The sequence below is a fragment of the Rhinoraja longicauda genome, chromosome 11, assembly GCF_053455715.1.
Source record: "Rhinoraja longicauda isolate Sanriku21f chromosome 11, sRhiLon1.1, whole genome shotgun sequence".
Classification (NCBI taxonomy): domain Eukaryota; kingdom Metazoa; phylum Chordata; class Chondrichthyes; order Rajiformes; family Arhynchobatidae; genus Rhinoraja; species Rhinoraja longicauda.
In genome coordinates this window covers 38,254,712-38,274,343 of record NC_135963.1, presented here as the reverse complement: position 1 = coordinate 38,274,343, position 19,632 = coordinate 38,254,712, and the positions used below count along the sequence as shown (strand labels likewise).

Here is a 19,632-nt window from a genome sequence, read left to right as displayed (position 1 = left end):
AGAGAATGTTCAAGCAGAACAGCAAGGAAATCTAGTTGCTTACTGGTCAGTGACTAACATTGGTAGTGAAATTATTGGAAAAGGTTATGAGAGGCAGGATTATTCTGTACCAGAAAAGTCAAGGATGGTTCTGGGATGGACAGCATGGCTTTTAGGACTAATCTGATAGATTACACTTCATCACTTCTTTCAAAGATTTACAGAGGATAGTGAGATTGATGTAGTTTATGTGGTGTTCATTAAAGCCTTTGATGAAGTCCCACATGAACCTCATTGTCTGAGCTGGTATTTGATGCAGGTTCTTTCAGGCTTTTAAGAAGTATCTGATTCTGCACTTAAAGCATAAAAGCATGAAAGAGGAATGGGGAATATTGGATAGCACAGATATAGTGAATCCAAGGGTCTACTTCCATGCTTTCTAATCGTGACTCTAATTGTTAATTTTCAGATGTGGATGCAGAATCTGAGGTGGAGTTTGACAGAGTACAGAATTGTTCGGGCTCAACATTGTTTACTGGTACTACGCTACGTTTTTTACTGTACAATGTCACAATGCCATTTTCTTTGCAAGAACCTGTAACACAGTGAGATAAGGCCACGAGTTATTTCAGGCAGTTAGGAATGGGGATCAGATGATTTACAATTACTTCACAATTTTGAAAATAATTTATTTTAAACAGTGTGCATATTTAAACTGGTCCAAGCCAATAATCCTGGGGGAGGGAGGGGGAGGATGGGTGGGAAAAGTGAGTAGTGGCGTTTTTGTTTTGTATTTGTTCTTTTATTTGTGCGAGTGAGAAGATCAGTTCACATCCAATTTGAGTCCCAGATTATGGTCTTGGTGCTGAGCTGAAGCTTTGGACCTAGTTCTGCTCTGCTTTCAGCCCAAAAGAACACAAATCATCATTAGTCTGCATCATTAATTGTGTCATCCATGTACTTAAAATACATTTAATTTTATTCCCTCTTTACATACACAGGATTTCTTGCTTTTGTCCTTTTTCATGTTTGTAATGCTACGGTGGTGGGCATGAAGATCTGTAAACGATGTGTTGATTGGCTTTTCAACTTGTTATACTGTGGAAAAACTCAAAAAGAGAGGTTTTAACTCAAATATTCACAGTACTGCACATCCCATTTAGTCCCTAAGAATGCTGGAAAGTTATTTATTGGGGAGTTATTTTCCAACTTGTTAAATTGTGGAACAATTCAAACTATCTGATAGATAACAGGGAAGCGGTTATCACTCCATATAATCCACACCTCATTTTGTCCCTAAGAATGATGGACAGTTGCCTATTGGTGAATTGCTACCCAAATGGATGATTCATTTACAGTTTTAGTGGTTTAGGTTATCTGCGTAGATGTTTTTTCTGGCCATTTACTTGTTATAATTGATTGGAAATCTTACTCATGCCAATGGGAAATATTGAAGCTACTCGACAGCCTAATTCTGGGGGAAAGACCACATTAAGCCAGTGAGAAACCACTCTCTTAGGTGTCTCTATGGTAAGTTGTGGTGTATGTTAGAAATAGATTTGTTCTTTCGAAGTGCCACACCTTATTTTGATTTGGACTCTGCGGCAGTGTGGAGTCCCTGTTTTCTGCATGGCAATTTGATAATTAAATGCAATATACACCTTAGTAATCTTTATACATTTCATTACTCCACTCAGCAACTGAATGGAGATTTAGAGATAACTGGAGGTTTATACATTCATTGTTACATGCTTCAACTATTCTAAATCTAGTGTTTTTATATAGTACTAAATTAAATTGTTGACTGTCTTGCTTCAATCAGCAGATAACAGTGATTATAGTCCCATAAAACAATATATACCAAACGTTATATTGGAGAAGACACTTGAAATGTTCATGCTTTGCTCTGCTTCTACTTTCATTCTTATTTATGTTCTCCCCCTTGCAGCTGATGTTCACTGTCACCCAAGCACTAGGGAGCCCGAGGACTGCACTGACTCAAAACAAAGTTTACACGTTTTTAGACTGAATGCTCCTGGTAGGTATGAGCAAGCCAAAGCTGTACAACCTTGGGTATTGTATAGGTTCTTTACAATCTAGTTTCAAATTCTGGTTTGATTGGGTGATGTTGCTTTTCTATTTGCTTTTAGATTTTGTTTGCTAAATGCACCACACTTCACAAGTGTCTGACGAATGGACCTCTCTTTTACACTGCTTAATGACCATCCATTGACAATTCACAGAGCAGCTTTAGCACCAGCAAACTGTGGCTTCTGCTTGCTCACATCTAGGTCAAAATGCATGTTGGCACTTGCTATCAAGGCCAACTTGTTAATAACCACACAATAGGTAATTTCTTGAAGGTGTATCTTTACATGTATGCAGAAAGTAGTTTAAGTAGCACAGTGGTGCAGCTGTTCGTGCTGTTGCCAAGAAGCCCCAGTAACATGGATTTGATCATGACCTCGCATGTTGCCTGCGTGCAGTTTACATGTTTGGCAGGTGGTCTGGTTTCCTCCCACATCCCAAAGATACGCTGACGGATTAATTGGCCATTGCTCCAGTTTATGTGGGTGGCAGAATAATTCGGTGCAAGTCGATGAGAGAAAAGGTGGAATGGAGATAAGCGGAGGAATGCCGCTGATGGGTATGCAGTGGAAACTGGCATTGACTCGATGGGCCAAATGGCCTCCTGCATCTTGAGGAAATATGTGAAAACTGATCTCGCTAGAGTTAAGCCAGTTCATTCAGGGTGGCTGTGAAGAGATTGGTTTTAGGATCCCTTGTCTGTAAAGGTCAGGGTTCCACATAGTTCCAGAGAGCAATGTCATTTACAGGGGGGCATGTGTGAATATCAGGTGAGATCTATCGTGCATTATCCTCTTAGCCTGTGGAAATTAAAGAGCACATTGGTGCCTTAAATAAAGATTCACTTACAAAGATTGTTGGAGGTATTAAAGGTGTACCATTGAAATACAGTCCAGTAAAGACAACTGCTGGAAGAGGAGGGATAATTTAGTAGGAAAACGAATTGTCTACAATTTTAATAACTTGGCCTACGAAGTTCTTACAATTAATCTGTGCCTTAACTCATCAAATGCCACGGAAGTTATAATGCAATCTAACTAGTCTTCCACTTGGCTTGTTTAAGAGCACCAAGAGTGATCTCAAAAACAAAATAGGCCAAGCACATTGGGAATTTTATGCTGCTGTATATTTGTGGAAAACCATTTGATGGTTTGTTTTTTTGGTCACTAATTTCCTATTTATTTTTTTCCTTTTGCAGTTGATGCTGACCAGCGCTTAAGTAACACGGAACCCTGTAGTTTCAGTGGTACAAAACAGAGTTCACAGTTTCCCAGGCAAAAAGCTTCTGGTAAGATATAACAGTTATTTAAGGTTGTAAGGCAATGGCATTTGAATTCTGATTTGATCGGGTATTTTTGCTTTTCTATTTATTTATGCATTTGAAATGCAAAATGCAACACCTTTTATGTGTGTAGGAAGGAACTGCAGATGCTGGTTTAAACCGAAGATAGACACAAAAAGCTGGAGTAACTCGGTGGGACAGGCAGCATCTCTGGAGTGGAGGAATGGGTGATGTTTTGGGGTTGAGACCCTTCTTCAGACTCCCACACCTTATATAAATGTTGGGTGGAGGCCAACCATAATGTTGCTGTAACGTAGCTCTCTCATACACTTATTAATCTGCTGATATATCTGCTGATATATCTCAGAACTTCTTTGGCATGAAACATCATTACTGTTCCTTATGTTATCTTACTAGATTCCACAGAAGGTAGAGAAGGAAAGAGCACTTACATTTGCTGCACCATCCACTCTTCCATAAGTTTGCTGTAGAATGACAGCAAACGGCTGATAGTTACTGCAAGACCTGTTGAGCAATGGACTGTCATTTCACTTTGTGCCATTACACTGTTTCCCAAAGTATTAAGGGGTTGAAACATAAAAGTTGGAACAGCAGATGAAGTTTTAATTTGCCTGCAGCAAATAACTGTTGTTATTGTTGAACCTGAAGTGTTGCTGATGCCTGTAAACGGAATCCTACTCACCAGTACTAAATTTATCTAAAAAAATCCAGCAGTAGTTTTTAAATTACTAAAGAGAATCTCTTAAAATTATATTCAGAAAATATTTTCAACAGATATAGAGGCAACCAGCTGAATTTTGGAAAGGACATTGATTAGAAAACATCAAAAACAGAGAATAAGAATAATGGACTTTACTTGCCAGAATGTAGCTTGAGATACATGTATGAAAGTAGCTTAGTAATATTGACATTTACTTTTCATTTTGTGAATTGTTATCAATGTGCATTTGTTGGAAATGCATGTTATTCTGTGTTTATAAGATCTACAGACCAAGTCTTGTTCCACTTTATTGCACCATGGAACAATTTTAAAGACGACTGCCACTATCAATCACTTTTTGTGCCCTTGTGGCACAAAATTACATCAGCCATTACATTCTGGTTTCCTTAAGCACAAGTGCACGCATGTGTGTGTGTGTGCGCATTACAGTCTTTCCACTTTTAGGAAGCAGCTAATGATATTGCGTCATTTTAATTCGAGTGAAAATTGAATTGATGCAATATCAGTATCCCGTAGATGAGTCTGAGGATTTCTGGTGAGGCTCAGTCGACTCAGCAAAATAATCAACTAATGGAAGACAACGGTGATGCACAACATATTATATTTGTTTACTTGGCTTCCAAGTGAGGCCAACTCCTAGTGTTTGCAAGAGGGTTATTCAGAGATGGTAGAAAGGCAGCTCATTGCATTTTCAGAATAAGGTATTCTGAATTGCAGCAATGGCAGAAAAAGTGAAGGGAGGCCACCGTCTGGCACATTGCACCACAACTCTGTAGGGTGGTTGAACATGGTTGTTGCCAAAACAATCTGGTAGGCAGTCACAGGTCTTTAATGGGCCATTTTCTTCAGATATTCAAAATCCTTTGGGTTTGGGAGATGGAATCTGTTGCTCACATATGCATGATAGTGATTCCACTGCATTGGTTAGTCCTTCGATCTGTAAAATTAAATATTAATTGGTACAGAGCAACATGCTCACCTTCCCCACAGAGTTGTGGCAAATAACTTTTAAGCTGGAAGTTAAGCAAGGAATTACATTGTACGTAGTTGGGATTTTCATATTTAATGATTCGCTAATTGTGCATCGTAAATAGTCATGTATGAGAAAATTCTATTCATTTTTATTTTAACCATACCAATTTTTCAATGGAAAGGTTGTCAACTGGAATTCCCCTCGCCTGCTTCCACAGTTCTCCATTTTAACTGTTGCTTGTTCCAGATAAATAACAAAACAACAGCATCTAGATTGGTCATGTGAGGCACTAGACAAAATAAACATGACCTTAGCTGAAGGTAGACACAAACTGCTGAAGTAACAGGCAGCATCTCTGGAGAGAAGGAATGGGGACGTTTCAGGTCGAGACCCTTCTTCAGACCTTAGCTGAGTTAGCTCATCTCTCTTGGGGGATGGCTGCAATGCCAGTGGTTTCAGTGTCCCTTGATTAATAAAAGCCAGTGTTGTACAGGGATCGAGAGCACATACTAGGGTTGACCACAGACAGGAACATGTATGAAGAGTAGGTGAGATTTATGATGCATCATCTTGGCCGTGGGGATAAATAGCATACTAGCATCTGAACAAAAGAACCCACACTGTGAGAAGTACCAAAGGTATAATACCATTGAAATGTACTCCAGTAAAGTCAGCAGCAAGAAGAAAATAAGTTCACAAGTTTTCAGAGTAAAATTAGGCCATTCAGCTGATCGAGTCTACTCCGCCATTCATTCATGGCTGATCTCTGCCTCTTCATCCCATTTTCCTGCCTTCCCCCTATAACCCTTGACACCCGTTCTAATCAAGAATGTGTTTATCTCTGCCTTAAAAATATTCACTGACTTGGCCACCACAGCCCTCTGTGGCAATGAGTTCCACAGATTAACTACCCTCTGACTAAAGAAGTCCCTCCTCACATCTTTTCTAAAAGAGTACCCTTTAATTCTGAGGCTATGACCTCTGGTCCTAGACTCTCACACCAGTGGAAACATCCTCTCCACATCCACTCTGTCTCTGCCTTTCATTATTTTGTAAGTTTCCCCCTCAACCTTCTAAACTCCAGCGGGTGGAGGCCCAGTGCGGTCAAACGCTCATCATATGCTAACCCACTCATTCCTAAAATCATTCTTGTAAACCTCCTCTGGACCCTCTCCAGAGCCAGCACATCTTCAGATACGAGGCCTAAATTTGCTCACAGTACTCCATGCGGCCAGACCAGCGCTTTATAGAGCCTCAGCTTTGCATCTCTGTTTTTGTATTCCAATCCTCTTGATATAAACGCTAGCATTGAATTTGCCTTCCTTCCTACCAATTCGACTTGGAAATTAACTTTTTGGGAGTCCTGCACCAGCACTCCACAGTACCTTTGTGCCTCCAATTTCTGGATTCTCTCTCCATTTAGAAAATAATCTTGGATAGTGAGGAAATCGTCAAAGGTTACAACAAGATATAGATCAGTTGGAAATTTCGGCAGAAATGGCAGATGAAGTTCAATCTGAACAAGTGTAAAAATTTGCATTTTGGAAGGTCAAATGCAAAAAGTAAGTACAGGTGCTCCCCGGCTTACGATGCTTCGATTTGTGATATTTCAACTTTGCGATGGTGCAAACGGCAGCGACCCGTAGCGAGCCGCAGCTCGCTTCCGGCCACGTGAACACGTGTATTAAATGCATTTCACCTTACAATATTTTTGGTTTGTGATGGGTTTCTCGGAGCGGAACCCCATCATAAGTTGAGGAGCACCTGTATACTGTAAATGGCAAGACCGTTGAGAGCATTCACACACAGAGGGATCTGTGGGTGCAAGTCCATAGCTCACTGAAAGTGGCAACACAAGTGGATGAAGTGGTAAAGAAGGTGTACAGCAAGCTTGCCTTCAGTAGTCAGAGTATTCGGTATAAAAGTTAACAAGTCATGTATAAACCTTCGGTTAAACCACATTTGGAGTATTGAGTGCAGTTCTAATCACCATATTATAGGAAGGATGTGGAGACGTTAGTGGGGGAGCAGAGGATCAATAGGATTTTGCCTGATTAGCTATAAGGAGAAGTTGGACAACGTGGATTGGTTTGTCTGGAGCCTGGAGGATTCGAGCCGACCTGATAGCAGATAAAATTGAGATGAGAGGCGCAGGGTTATGTTTTGTGTTGCCCTGAAGTCCCTGTTCAAGATAAAGAACAGAGACAGCACTTTGTGTCGTAGTTCTCCTTTAATCATTCCGACCATTAAAATGGCTTCGACGGGCTTCTCATTCTGCATCTGTCCCCGCTCTCTAGATCACCTGACTTCACAATGTCATGCACTTAATTAGCATGTCACATGTCACAACACAGTTTCAATTGCAACAATATAGCACACAGAGAGGGTAGATAATTATTGTCTTTTCTCGAGGGTAGAAATATCAAATACCAGACAGCATAGTTTGCAGGAATTTTACGAGGCCATTTATTTACAGAGTGGTAGGGCCTGTCCCTGTGCTGTACTGTTCTATGTATATTTTATGAGCAGCAAGTGTGATCTGACATTAAAACATCTGCTGGCCAACTGGAGAACTTTCATATTTTTGAATATAATGGGGCAAAAACTTTAAATGTCTATGTTTTGTAGTCCTCTAATTTCCTATTTATTTTTTTGCTTTTGCAGTTGGTGTTCACCAATGCTCAAGCTACAGGGAGCAACGGAGTTTCAGCGATACAAAACAAAGTGCACAGTTTACCAGGCCGAATGCTTTTGGTAAGTTTATAATGACCTATTCGGGAGTGGCATTCTTTACAAGCTGGCATTTGAATTGTGGTTTGATCAGGTCTTTTTGCATTTGTGTTTACTTGTGGATTTGGATTTCAAAATGCACCACGGTGCACAAATGTCTGGCAAATGGCATGTTCGGGTGGAATGGAGCCAATGGACGTAATGTTGGGTTCTCTCATTCTCTGACAAGACCAAACTCTGACATTTCCCACTATGTCCACAGAACCAATAAAAGGGGAAACATTCCTTTGCCTTGACATTTTTAGACTTTAGAGATACAGTGCGGAAACAGGCCCTTTGTCCACACTGACCAGTGATTACCTATACACTAGCTACACACGAGGGACAATTTACAATTTTATCAAAACCAATTAACCTACAAACCTGTATGTCTTTGGAGTGTGCGAGGAAACCGGAGGACCTGGAAAAAATCAACGCGGTCACAGGGAGAATAGACAAACTCCCTATAGACAGCACCCATAGCCAGGATTAAACCCATGTCTCTGATGCAGTAAGGCAGCAACTCTACCGCTGCACCACTGTTGCCACTCCATTGTTGCCACTGTTGCCACTCCCCAGATTCCAAATTTGACAGGGGACAAATTAACGCTTAAACTCTGCACTGTCCAATCTTCTATCCTGTCTTCAGAAATTCCGATAAGCTATGAAAGACCTCCGAAGTTTGTGTTTGCCATGTCATTTGGTGTCATTAGACTGTTCCAACAAAGGTTAGTGGGACTGAGAAATAATGGCGGAACAGTGTGCAGCCAGCAGAACTACTGCCATACAGCTCCAGCAACGCAGATTCATACTTGACCTTTAGAGCTGTTTGAATGGAGTTTGCATGTTCCCCTTTTGACTCTATAGGTTTTCCAGTTTCTACCACATCCCAAATACGTGCAGGTTGTTGGGTAACCTGGCCACTCTTGCCCCTTGTGTGGAGGTGAATGGTAGAATATGTGAGGAGATTGTTGGAAATGTGCGCCAATAAAATGGGATTAGTGTAAAAGGATGTGAGATGGTTGTCATAGACTTGATAGGTTGAAAGGTCTGTTTCTGTGACCCAAAGTCCCAGATTGAAAAGAGCAGATGAAGCTTTAGTTTTGTATGTTGCAAACTAATAAATGTATATTTAAAAACACTTCACTCATTCAAAAATAAAAGAAATAAAACAAAACAAGGAATCTATGACAGTTGTTCCTCATTAACTTAGGCTTTCCAACAGTCACCTAATAAAAGCAATGACTGTGCTTTCATATAATTAACATGCCAGACTAGAGAACATTCAGTACCAAGGGAGAATGACGGTGGGAAAATAGCCATGGTGATTAAGAGAGTGATGGGGGAATTAAACAGATATTTTGCATTCGTCTTTACTGTAGAAAATACAATGAACATCTCATTAACACTGAACATCGCCAGGGAGGAATTTAATCACATCGCAGGAACAATTCTACCAGATAAAGTAATGGAGCTGAAAATAGATAAGTCCCCTGGCCCAAGCAGCTTTCATCTTTGGATCCGAAAAGATATGGCTACAACATGGCAGTTGCAATCTTCCAAAAACCTTTGGAAGTTTAGTTTCACTGTGCCTTAATTGGTATATGTGACAATAAACTGACCGTTGAACCATTGGTTCTGGATAAATACCACAGGATTGCAAAACTGCCACTATGATACCCCTATTCAAAAAGGAAGGAGGAGAATGTGGACAATTAACTGCTGATTAGCCTTGCATCCAATGTTGTAAAAATGTTGGAATTCATTATTAAGGAAGTAATAGCATGACAATTAGAAAATAATAATCGAGTCAAGCTGAATCAACATGGCTACAAAAGGGGGGAATTGGGTCTTAAGGAATTCCTCACTAGACTGGATGGATTTCGTTTTGTTTATTTTCACGTGTACCTCGTACAGTGTAAAGCTTTAGTTGCGTGTTAACCAGTTAACAGAAAGACTATACATGATTGCAGTCGAGCCATCCACAGTATGCAGCCACATGACAAAGGGAATGATAACAGTCCACCGGAGTTTCCGTATTGGCGTGGAAAAAGGATTTGCTAAAAGTCAGAAAATAACAAGTTGAGATAAGGAGTTCATTTTCATCTTGGCAACCTGTAATCAGTGAACTATCACCGGGATCAGTGTTGGGACAATGACTGAATACAAAATATCATATCATCATATGATGATATAAAATATATTAATGACTTGGAGGGAAGAAACAAACGAGTGGTAGCAGATTTGCAGGTAATACAGAGATGGGTGGGAAGATGATATGTAATGAGAATGCAAACTCTTCACAGGGAGGTATTGATAGGATAAGTGGGTGGAGAGAATAAACTTTGTAAATGGAGTATCGGACATATTGAGAAACAGCCCGGAAACAAGGTCTTTGCTCCATCAAATCTTCATGATGTTGCCAGGACTTGAGGGCCTGAGCTGTAGGGAGTGGGTTGGACTGAGTAGGACTTCATTCATAAGACCATAAGCGACAGGAGCAGAATTAGGCCATTCGGCCCATCGTCTACTACTCCATTCAATAATGGCTGATCTATCTCTCCCTCCTAACCCCTTTCTCCTGCCTTCTCCCCATTAGCCTCTGACGCCTGTATTAATCAAGAATCTATCTATCTCTGCCTTAAATATATCCATTGATTTGGCCTCCACAGCTTTCTGTGGCAAAGAATCCCACAGATTCATCTGGGAGTGCAGGAGGATGAGGGGTGATCATATGGTGTATAAATCATGAGGGGAATACATAGGGTGCATGCACAGTCTTTTACCCAGAGTAGCAGATAATGAATTTTGATTGTAATGGATGGACCTACCTACTGATATTTTTAAGGCAGAGATAGATAAATTCTTGATTAGTAGGGGTGTCAGGGTTTATGGGGAGAAGGCAGGAGAATGGGGTTAGGAGGGTGTAGACTTGATGGGCCGAATGCCTAATTCTGCACCTATCACATGACCTTATGACCACTGCCAGACCGGGTTGCTGACGCCACCCCCATGGTCTGTTATAATGAGGATTGAATGTACACTTTTAACGCAGATAATGAAAAAAAACTTTTTTTTAAGGGATCTGACGCTTAGGAACTTCTTGCAACAAGGGAGCTCTGAGTGCAGAATATGCATAAGTACAAGACAGATGATCAGATTTCTAATCAGCAAGGCAATCAATGATAATGGGGAAATGGCAGGAAAGTCGAGGGGAAGGATGTAAGGTTGACCATTGTCATGCAAATGGTGGAGAAGGCTCAAAAGGCTAAATGACTTACTCCTATTTCCGATTCTTATGATCATTGAATAACTTGTGGAAGATGCATTATAGTCTCTTAAACTATTTTCCTGTTTATTTTCTGGTAGTGGTTCATCACCAGCATTTCAGTCACCAAGAACCCTCAAGTTGCAGTGATGGAAAGCAAAATTCACAGTTTATTGGGCCAAATGTTTCGGGTAAGTAACAAATTTTGGGAGCGTCAAGGTTGCACTAAATATTTACACTAGATCTTTAAATCTGGGTCTGTGTCTGAGTGAGTTTCTGTTCACCTTGAGAATCAGATTGCGAAAAGGACCCAGGGTCGCACCAGGGTGCATATATTTATGAGGATGTCGCTGGGTCTGGAAGGTTTGAGTTAAAAGGATAGTCTGAGTCTTTCCCTGATGCATAGCACACAGGAATGCCATATTTGATGGTTAAGAATTCAGGCACAACATGATTGAAGGTTGGTACAGGCTTTTGCGGGTTGGAGTGATATGTTGCTGAATACCCTTCTCCTGATCTTGTCCCACCACACCTCCCACTCTGAAGAAGGGTCCCAACTCGAAATGTCATCTATCCATGTTTTCCAGAGAAGTTACCTGACCCGCTGAAGTACTCTAGCACTTTGTGTCCTTTTTTGTAAACCATCATCTGCAGTTCTTTGTTTCTACACTTCCCACTTGGGTCAGGTTGCAAGGTTTCATTGTCGAGCCTATAATTGGACATGTAGTCATTACTGAAGCAGATCTGAAATCTCCAGTGTATGAGAATGTCTCTTGATAATCCAACTCCTTGCTTAGCTAGAGCCAGAACTGTAACTGCCAGTTAAGTTTTTGAGAGGAGGCATGATAGAATGAAGTGGTTCATTTGGAAAATCACAACTACCTTGAGTTATTGTTTTGTCTTATTTCTTGTGCTACGGAATCTTGACATCAGAAACAGCAAAGCACTTTTTAACATAGTAGTTACAACGTTACAAACAGCTGCACCGGAACAGCTGAGCTAAATTTAACTAACCCACAGGTGACCAAAAATGAGGCCAATGAGGGAGATCAGAAGGAGTTTTTCAAGGGAAGAGAGAAGAAAATACATCTTTACACTGATTGTGTTTTGTATTAGCTGAAGATATCACATTGTTTCTGCTCACCAAGTAAAGCTGTCTCCATTGTAAAACAGGAAATGTGAAAATAAAGGAGTCAAGGAAAATTAAGATATAGAGAGGTTTAGCAAGGAAATTCCTGACCTGAGAGCCGAGATAGCTGGTTGCCAGAATATCGCAAGTGTGACAGGCCGAACAGGGCTATGATCCCATAATGTCATCAATTGAAATGTACAAAGAAGTAATTTTACTTGTTTTCTTTGAAGTTATTATTTAATTTTGTCTATTATACTTGAGACTGAGAATCTTCAGTGCTGCTTTGCTAATATATCTTTAGATCTGTTGTAAGAAATTACAATCTGTTATTTCAGGAACACACAAAAGGGGATTTATTGTGCATTTGCTATCTTTCCTCAGGATCCAGGTTCATTTTCTGGAAGTTTCCACTAATGGCACTGGTACCAATTTTGAGCATCTTTGTGTATTATCATTGGCCATCTGAGGCCACTGCTGATCAACTGATAAATGAGAGAGAAGTTCATCTCCTAAACAATTGGAAAGAGATCCAGAACAGGTTCCCAAATCAACATCAGGAACTGTGGGCACGGAGTAAAACTTTGTTGCTGAAGCACGCAGCCACTGTAACACACACTCAGCCTGTAGTTCTTATGTTTACTGCTGCTCATGATGCAAAGGAAACCTTGCGTTGTCTTGCACGTGGGATCGCAAGAGCTTATGCATCAGTCTTCAATTCCAGTGTGGTCGAAGTTGATGCATCTGAAAAGAAGTCGATGAACAGTGATCAAGTGAAGTTAGACATGGACAACCAGCTATCGTCTGAGTTCCAAAAAGGAAGAAAGGCAGCAGTTATTCATCACTTTCACGATTTGCCACCAGCTTCTGCTCTTCTGTTCTACAAATACTGTGACCATGAAAATGCAGCCTTCAAGGATGTCCCAATATTGATCACGGTATCATTGGACAAGTCAACGTTGAACCCGGATTTATCTCTTCTCTTGGTAGAGAAAATGGTGCGCAACTTCCTGAAGATGAAGTTCTGCTCTGAAACCCAGGGTGGACATAATGGTATGGATGTAGACAAACTGAGTGGCCTTTGGAGCCGCATTGCCCATGTGGTGCTTCCAGTGTGGCCAGAGAAAGAAATCGAAGCTGAGGGCTGTCCACTTTTTTAAAAGAAATGTGTTGCACTTGCATTGCAAAAAATGTCTGCAGGATATTTTATAAATACTATCATTGCAAGAATTGGATCTGGTATTTTTTAGGGTAGGTGGAGAAACTTTTTAAATAATATATTTTCAAGTTCTGCTGATGAGAGTTTGTATTGTTCTTTAATTTTTTTCTGTCACTTTTAATATAATTGTTCCCACTTTCCTGCTCCATAATAAAATGTTTGTAAGAATCTTATGTTTGATGTTTTGCTCTTTTTATTTTAAATAGGAGGACTCTCTCTGCTTCTTCCACTTTCATAGTGGAAATTCAGGTGCACACTGTGCACTTGAAAGCAGGGGAATAAAATAGGCCAGTGGCAGCAGCAGCATGGATGGAAAATGGGTCACAAAGCAAGAAATGGTGCATTAATGAAAGGTTATATATTGGACTGAAGAGAATTGTTACTGTGGACGGAAATATGCCTGGGGAGTCCTGAGTTCACTTTCAGGACAAACTTTACTACGTTGGCCAGTAGGTGTGTCACGTTCCTGAATGAGTCTACAGAAGGGTCTCGACCCATCCATGTTCTCGAGGGATGCTGCCTGACCTGCCGAGTTACTCGAGCAGTTTGTGTCCGTTTTTCCCCTGAACGAATGTTCTCTGATCCAAACTTCCATTATTTTTATACTATTTTAAATCTATTTCCCCCCCCCTTTAATTCCACCCTCGCATGTGCTGTAATACATAGTGAGGCAAACCTTTTAGCAGTGCTGTAGTTTAGCGTTTCATTTGCTACATAAGTCATACACTGTTCTGCTTCTACCCGGTATGTACAATGGGAAGCTCCTTGGATGGTAAGGGTTGGCTGTTATGCTGATAACCAGTCGTGGGGTCACTGCAGTTCACTTTAGCCCACAGTTAGTTCCAACTATGCTTGTGGTGAGGCCCACCTATCCAGCCCCATCCTCATCCCACAGTCTCCCTTTACATTCTCACTTTTTGCCTTAACTTAGCCAGCAGTTGTAATGCCCATTAACTTGCACTTGTTTTAGTTGATCAGGCCTTCGGGAGGGTGTCATTATGTGCCTAATTAAACCCAAATTTAGAAACTTTCCAGATTGGTTTACATAGCATAAAGCACAGGGATGGTCCCCTTGATTGGTTCAGTCCCAGGTTTATTCAACAATAGTTCTATAGTTATTTTCTTATTAATAACAATGATTATAACTTTTTGTACCTATACCCACAATAGCAAAACATCTTGAAATGTCTATCCATTCCCTTCTCAGATTCAGCCAGACTCGAAGAGTTCCTCCAGCACTGTGTTTTGCTCAATTCCAGCATCTGTAGTTCCTTGTGTCTTTCTTGCGTATGTTTCTTCTCTCCTGATTACTCATCATGGATTTCTGCTTTGCCTTCGTATAATAATGTTTTCCAATTGGCATGGACTGGTGGTAATTCTGAGGCCACAAACTTTTATTAAATCTTGTCACTGTCATTTCTCCAAACTCTTTGGTTTGATCTTTCCAGAACCTTCTTTCCTCAGAACTGTCAACTTCTTTTAGAAACATAGAAAATAGGTGCAGGGGGAGGCCATTCGGCCCTTTGAGCCAGCACCACCATTCATTGTGATCATGGCTGATCATCCACAATCAGTAACCTGTGCCCAACTTCTCCCCATATCCCTTGATTCTGCCAGCCCCTAGAGCTCTATCTAGCTCTCTTTTAAATTAATCCAGATTTTCTATTCTGATTGGGTGTATAAGCCTTGCATAACCAGTTTATGGCCCACTAAGAATGCAGCACTTGTGAAAGAGACAGTAGTTTTTACATCCATCACGAGTCGGCAGTCATTATAATGAGTGAACCCACAACTGATTGTATCGTGTTGAATCTTCATCTGGACACAAGTGGGACCTCGCCCCTCTGGATTTCCCATGAATTATTATGATGTGGTCTGGGGCATTATGCACTGATCCATCTTCCATGTTTATGTAGTCTAACAATATGTTCTTGGCATAAAACAAATGTTTTATTCTGCAACTGGTGAGGTATCTGCATGATTATTCCAATAATGTATTCTCCTATGGCCCTTGATCGACCTGATCAACCTGGCTACCTATTGTTGGGGTGACTATCAGATTGCATGTCACTGTTTACGTTGCTGCGTTGACACTCAGTTAGGAACTCTGTGTCCAGCCACTTGTAGGAGGCCTTCATGTACTTAGGAAAGCGGCCACATGGAATACATGGTGCAATGTGCTTTATTGTCATATGTACAGTGAAATTCTTTTTTTCCACACAAAGTATCAGAGTGCAAGATACTGAGTCAGTACACAAGAGTCACCACATTTGAGGCACCACCTTGTACCCTTCAAGTCCAAACTTTAAAAAAAAGTCTTAACTTGGCCATAAAGGTCCATTGTCCTTGTGGCGGCACTGGGTTGGAGTTGCAGGGGTCAGCCTGGCCTGGCGATGTGTTGATGTCCTCCACCACTCTTTGCTGTTGCAAACTGGATCTGTTCCGCACACTCGGCCACATAGAGTAGTGCCTATGTAATGGAGCCCCCTAAGATGCTTCCGGGCCCCCAGGTGAGTCCCTCACCTCCGACTGCCATCGCTCAACCTCTATATCCTGGGGTGCCTCCTGCAGATGACCCAGAGCCCCCAAAGCGGGAGGCAAGTCCCCTGCCCGCTCACCGGCATCCATCTTTCCTTCCGTCTGACACTGCCACTGCCATCTTGAAGGTATTTGCATTTAAACTTAGAGCTGGTGTTCCTCTTGTGGCATGTTCCCTAAACTATCTATAATGTCATTCATTATTTTCTCATACGTTTTAAGGATTCTCACTTCTCACTTATTTGTGAAGCTAAATGCCCTTTTCTACTCACCTGTTGATTTGAGCGTCAGAGTGCCATTGGTGCCCCTGCACTACTTTTCCATACTCCCTTCTCTTAGGCTCTTTACCTCCATGTTTTAATTTCCTGCTCATCATCTTTTCAGTTTACTGGGGTGATATCAGTCTCTTTGACATTTAACGCCCCACCTGTCCCTCGCTTCTGGATGGTTAGTGATGGGTTTGTGGCTGCTGCTTTCACAGCCCTGTCTGCATAGATGTTTCCTAATGTTGGACATATCCTGTCCGATCTTGTTTCACTTCCCCACATTGGTTTTAACCTTATTAACAGCTATTTTCTCACAGCCTGTACTAACTGCCAAAGCTTATTTCTATTTTTCACTTCTGGCCCATTTGTAATCAGGAACTGGAATTGGAACTGGAATAAGGAATTGGTAATCCTGGCCCCTGCTAGTCATGTACTACTCTGAAGGCATAACAACTATCTGTGTAAATATTAACTTGCCATTTCTAGTTTCAAGGCTCTTATGAGTGCACCAGTTTCGCCACCTGAGTGGAGTTGATCCTGGCCAATGCTCCCCCATCTAGGATGCAGCCTTTCCCATCAACTACTGGACAGTCTGTCCAAAGGATCCCATTGTGATATCTTCCAGGTTTATCCACAGCATTTGTGCAGGAAATGGACAGAAGACATTTGGGTGAAACCCTTCTTCAGACTGATAAAGTTAGGGGGATAAAGTTTGAAAAGAAAGGTGGAGGTGAGGCAAAGACTGGAAAATGATAGGTGGTTACAGGCGAGGGAGGGGTTGAATGGCAGATGGTGGAATCAGTAACAAAGGCTATTACACTTTTTTTCTTGTCTGCAAGGAGATTAAAAATCCTCAATTTTATCACACAATTTATATCTTCCATTATACCCACTTCTATCTTGTGGTTAATGTAAAGTGGCCTGTACATTATTCCCATAAGTAACTATTATTTATTTTCTTCACCCAAACAGTCTACCTTTTGCTTTTTTCTGAATGCAAGTCATCAGTCTGTATTGCACTCAGATGGTTATTAGCTAACTGCCACTCCTCCATCTTTCATTATCTTCCTTCAATATTCACGTCCCAATCTGTGTCATCCTGTAATTACATTGCTTTATTGACCATCAGATCCTATTTATTGCTATTGTGCTGCTCAATTTATTAACTCCACCTCATCCATTTTTAAGCAGCCATTTCTTACACAGACTGGTCATTCTCGTTTATCTTGAATTGTTTGACTTCCTTCCAATTAATTGTCAAAGTGAAATTGATTGAATTGATGTCAAGGTAGTTAAATCCTTAGAAAGTCATCTAACAGTAAATGCTTTAACCATCCACAAGTTAACAAGGTAATCTTAACAATACTACACCTTGAGGGTAAAAGACATGGTTTTGATCTTTGTTCACCTTCAGGGAGGCTAGCTTCTGATTATTAGTGTCTAATTTCACTTGAATGATGCAAGATTTAAACCTGCTGCCTTGCAGTGTGTGGGGTTCTATCTGAACTCCTCTTGTCATCCACAATGGAACGTGGCTGAGTCGAAAGCGATCGGATTCAGGTTCATTCTTGTTCAGATTTCAGTCTGACTAATAACTGCCATTCAAACTCCATTTCTGGTTTCAGTTCTACAAATCAAGCACTGCAGCTGTTACTATCTTGACCTTTAAACATAATTATTGACCTACTCTTTTAAGTTGATTAACAGGAAATCAGCCACTTTTCCCTTTCCCCCTGGATTAAGTTATTGGAGGGGTATCTTTATTAATTGTAGAGTATGGACCTTAACATTTGGGTGTGGCACAATGTTCCTTTCTGCCATAATCCATCAGCATTGTTGTTGCTATCCTTATAGAAATATCTTCCATTTTGTGTTCTGAATGCCCAATTCTTCTATCATGCCCATATTTGGACTGATTCGTCATTCTCTGGAGGCCCTGCAATGGCCTGGGCTCAGCTGGACTGAGCTCTGCTCCAAGAGGCTGAGCGAGTGGACCACACGCGGTCTGCAGCAGTGGAGAACACCAATGGCTTTGTTTGGCCAGGCCAACCCTGCAACGCCGTCAGGGCAATGGGCCTTCACGCACAGGTCAAGAACCCTGCACTGGCAACACCAGGGACTTGGAATGGCGACAAACTGGCGACTTTGTATACTGTCTCAGTGTCCTACTTCTATACACTAGTCCTGTAAGTGCTTATGTATAGTTATACTTGTACTGAACCCTATATAAAAATAAATGTCACATTACCTCTGTACATGTGACAATTTACCATTGACCACAGTCTTTCATAATCAATTTCAAGTGGCTGCTTCCTACGAAATAATTTTTGCTATTGGAGAACAAGTGACCAATCTTTACATCAGGTTTCCAGTCAAAGCCTGGGTGTGGAATGGAAAGATTATGAAAATCCTGGTGCCAAAGCAAGGTAGCATGCCACAAAGACTACCGTCTTGACTCTGACATCCACCATTAAGGAATGCTTTGAGAGGCCAGTCATGGTGTATATCAACAGACTGCCTCCCAGACAGCTTTAATCGCCTGCATTTTGTCATCACCACCATAGATCTTTAGTAGATGCCATCTCCCCATGGCATACAGTCATCCTTGGAGCATCTGGATAACAAGGACAGCTATATCAGACTCATTTTAGTGACTACAACACCACAATTCCAACCAAACTCATCTCCAAACTCTTGAACCTAGAATTTGGCACCTCCCTCTGCAACTGGATTCTCAAATTCCTGACCCATAGAATGCAATCAATATGAACAGACTTTGCTCTACTCCCTACAGACTCGTGAATGTGCGGCTAAATTCCGCTCTAACTCCATTGACAAGTTTCAGATGAAACCACCGTAGTAGCCAGGATCTTGAACAATGATGAGACGAAGTACAGGAAGGAGGTAGACAGCTGAGTAACATGGTATCAGGGCAACATCATCTCCCTCAATGTCAGCAAAACAGAGGAGCTTGTCATCAACTTCACGAAGTGGGATGGACTAACTGCATTCGTTAATAGTGCTGTTGTGGAGAAGGTCTAGAACTTCAAGTTTCTCGTTGTAAATATCACCAACAATTTTGTCCTGCTCCAACTAAATTGGGGCTACTCTCAAGATAGCATATCAATGCCTGTCCTTCCTCAGAAGATGAAGGAAACTCAGCATGTCTCCAATTCCTCTTACCAATTTCTCCAGTTGCATTACAGAAAGCATCTTTTCGGTATGTATCACAACTTGGTTTAGCAACTGTTCTACCCTAGACCACAGGATATTGCAGAGAGTTGTAGAGGTAGCCTTGTCCATCACCCAAACTAGTTCATCCCTTCCATCTAAGTTAAAATTCATTTTCTTAATTTTCACTCACAATATTAGCTTGGCC

At 41.1% G+C, this 19,632-nt stretch overlaps 1 protein-coding gene across 1 annotated transcript in view; it reads left to right on the top strand.

The window, feature by feature from the left end:
* Positions 1–13,587, top strand: part of LOC144598114 (uncharacterized) — a 44,743-nt gene extending 31,156 nt beyond the window's left edge. Inside the window, exons 10-15 of the mRNA XM_078408002.1 lie at positions 449–517; positions 1,928–2,017; positions 3,266–3,355; positions 7,729–7,818; positions 11,203–11,292; positions 12,615–13,587. Of these exons, the coding sequence (XP_078264128.1) occupies positions 449–517; positions 1,928–2,017; positions 3,266–3,355; positions 7,729–7,818; positions 11,203–11,292; positions 12,615–13,390 (1,205 nt within the window). The 3' untranslated portion in view covers positions 13,391–13,587. The remainder of the gene's footprint in view (positions 1–448; positions 518–1,927; positions 2,018–3,265; positions 3,356–7,728; positions 7,819–11,202; positions 11,293–12,614) is intronic.
* The last annotated feature ends 6,045 nt before the right edge of the window (positions 13,588–19,632 follow it).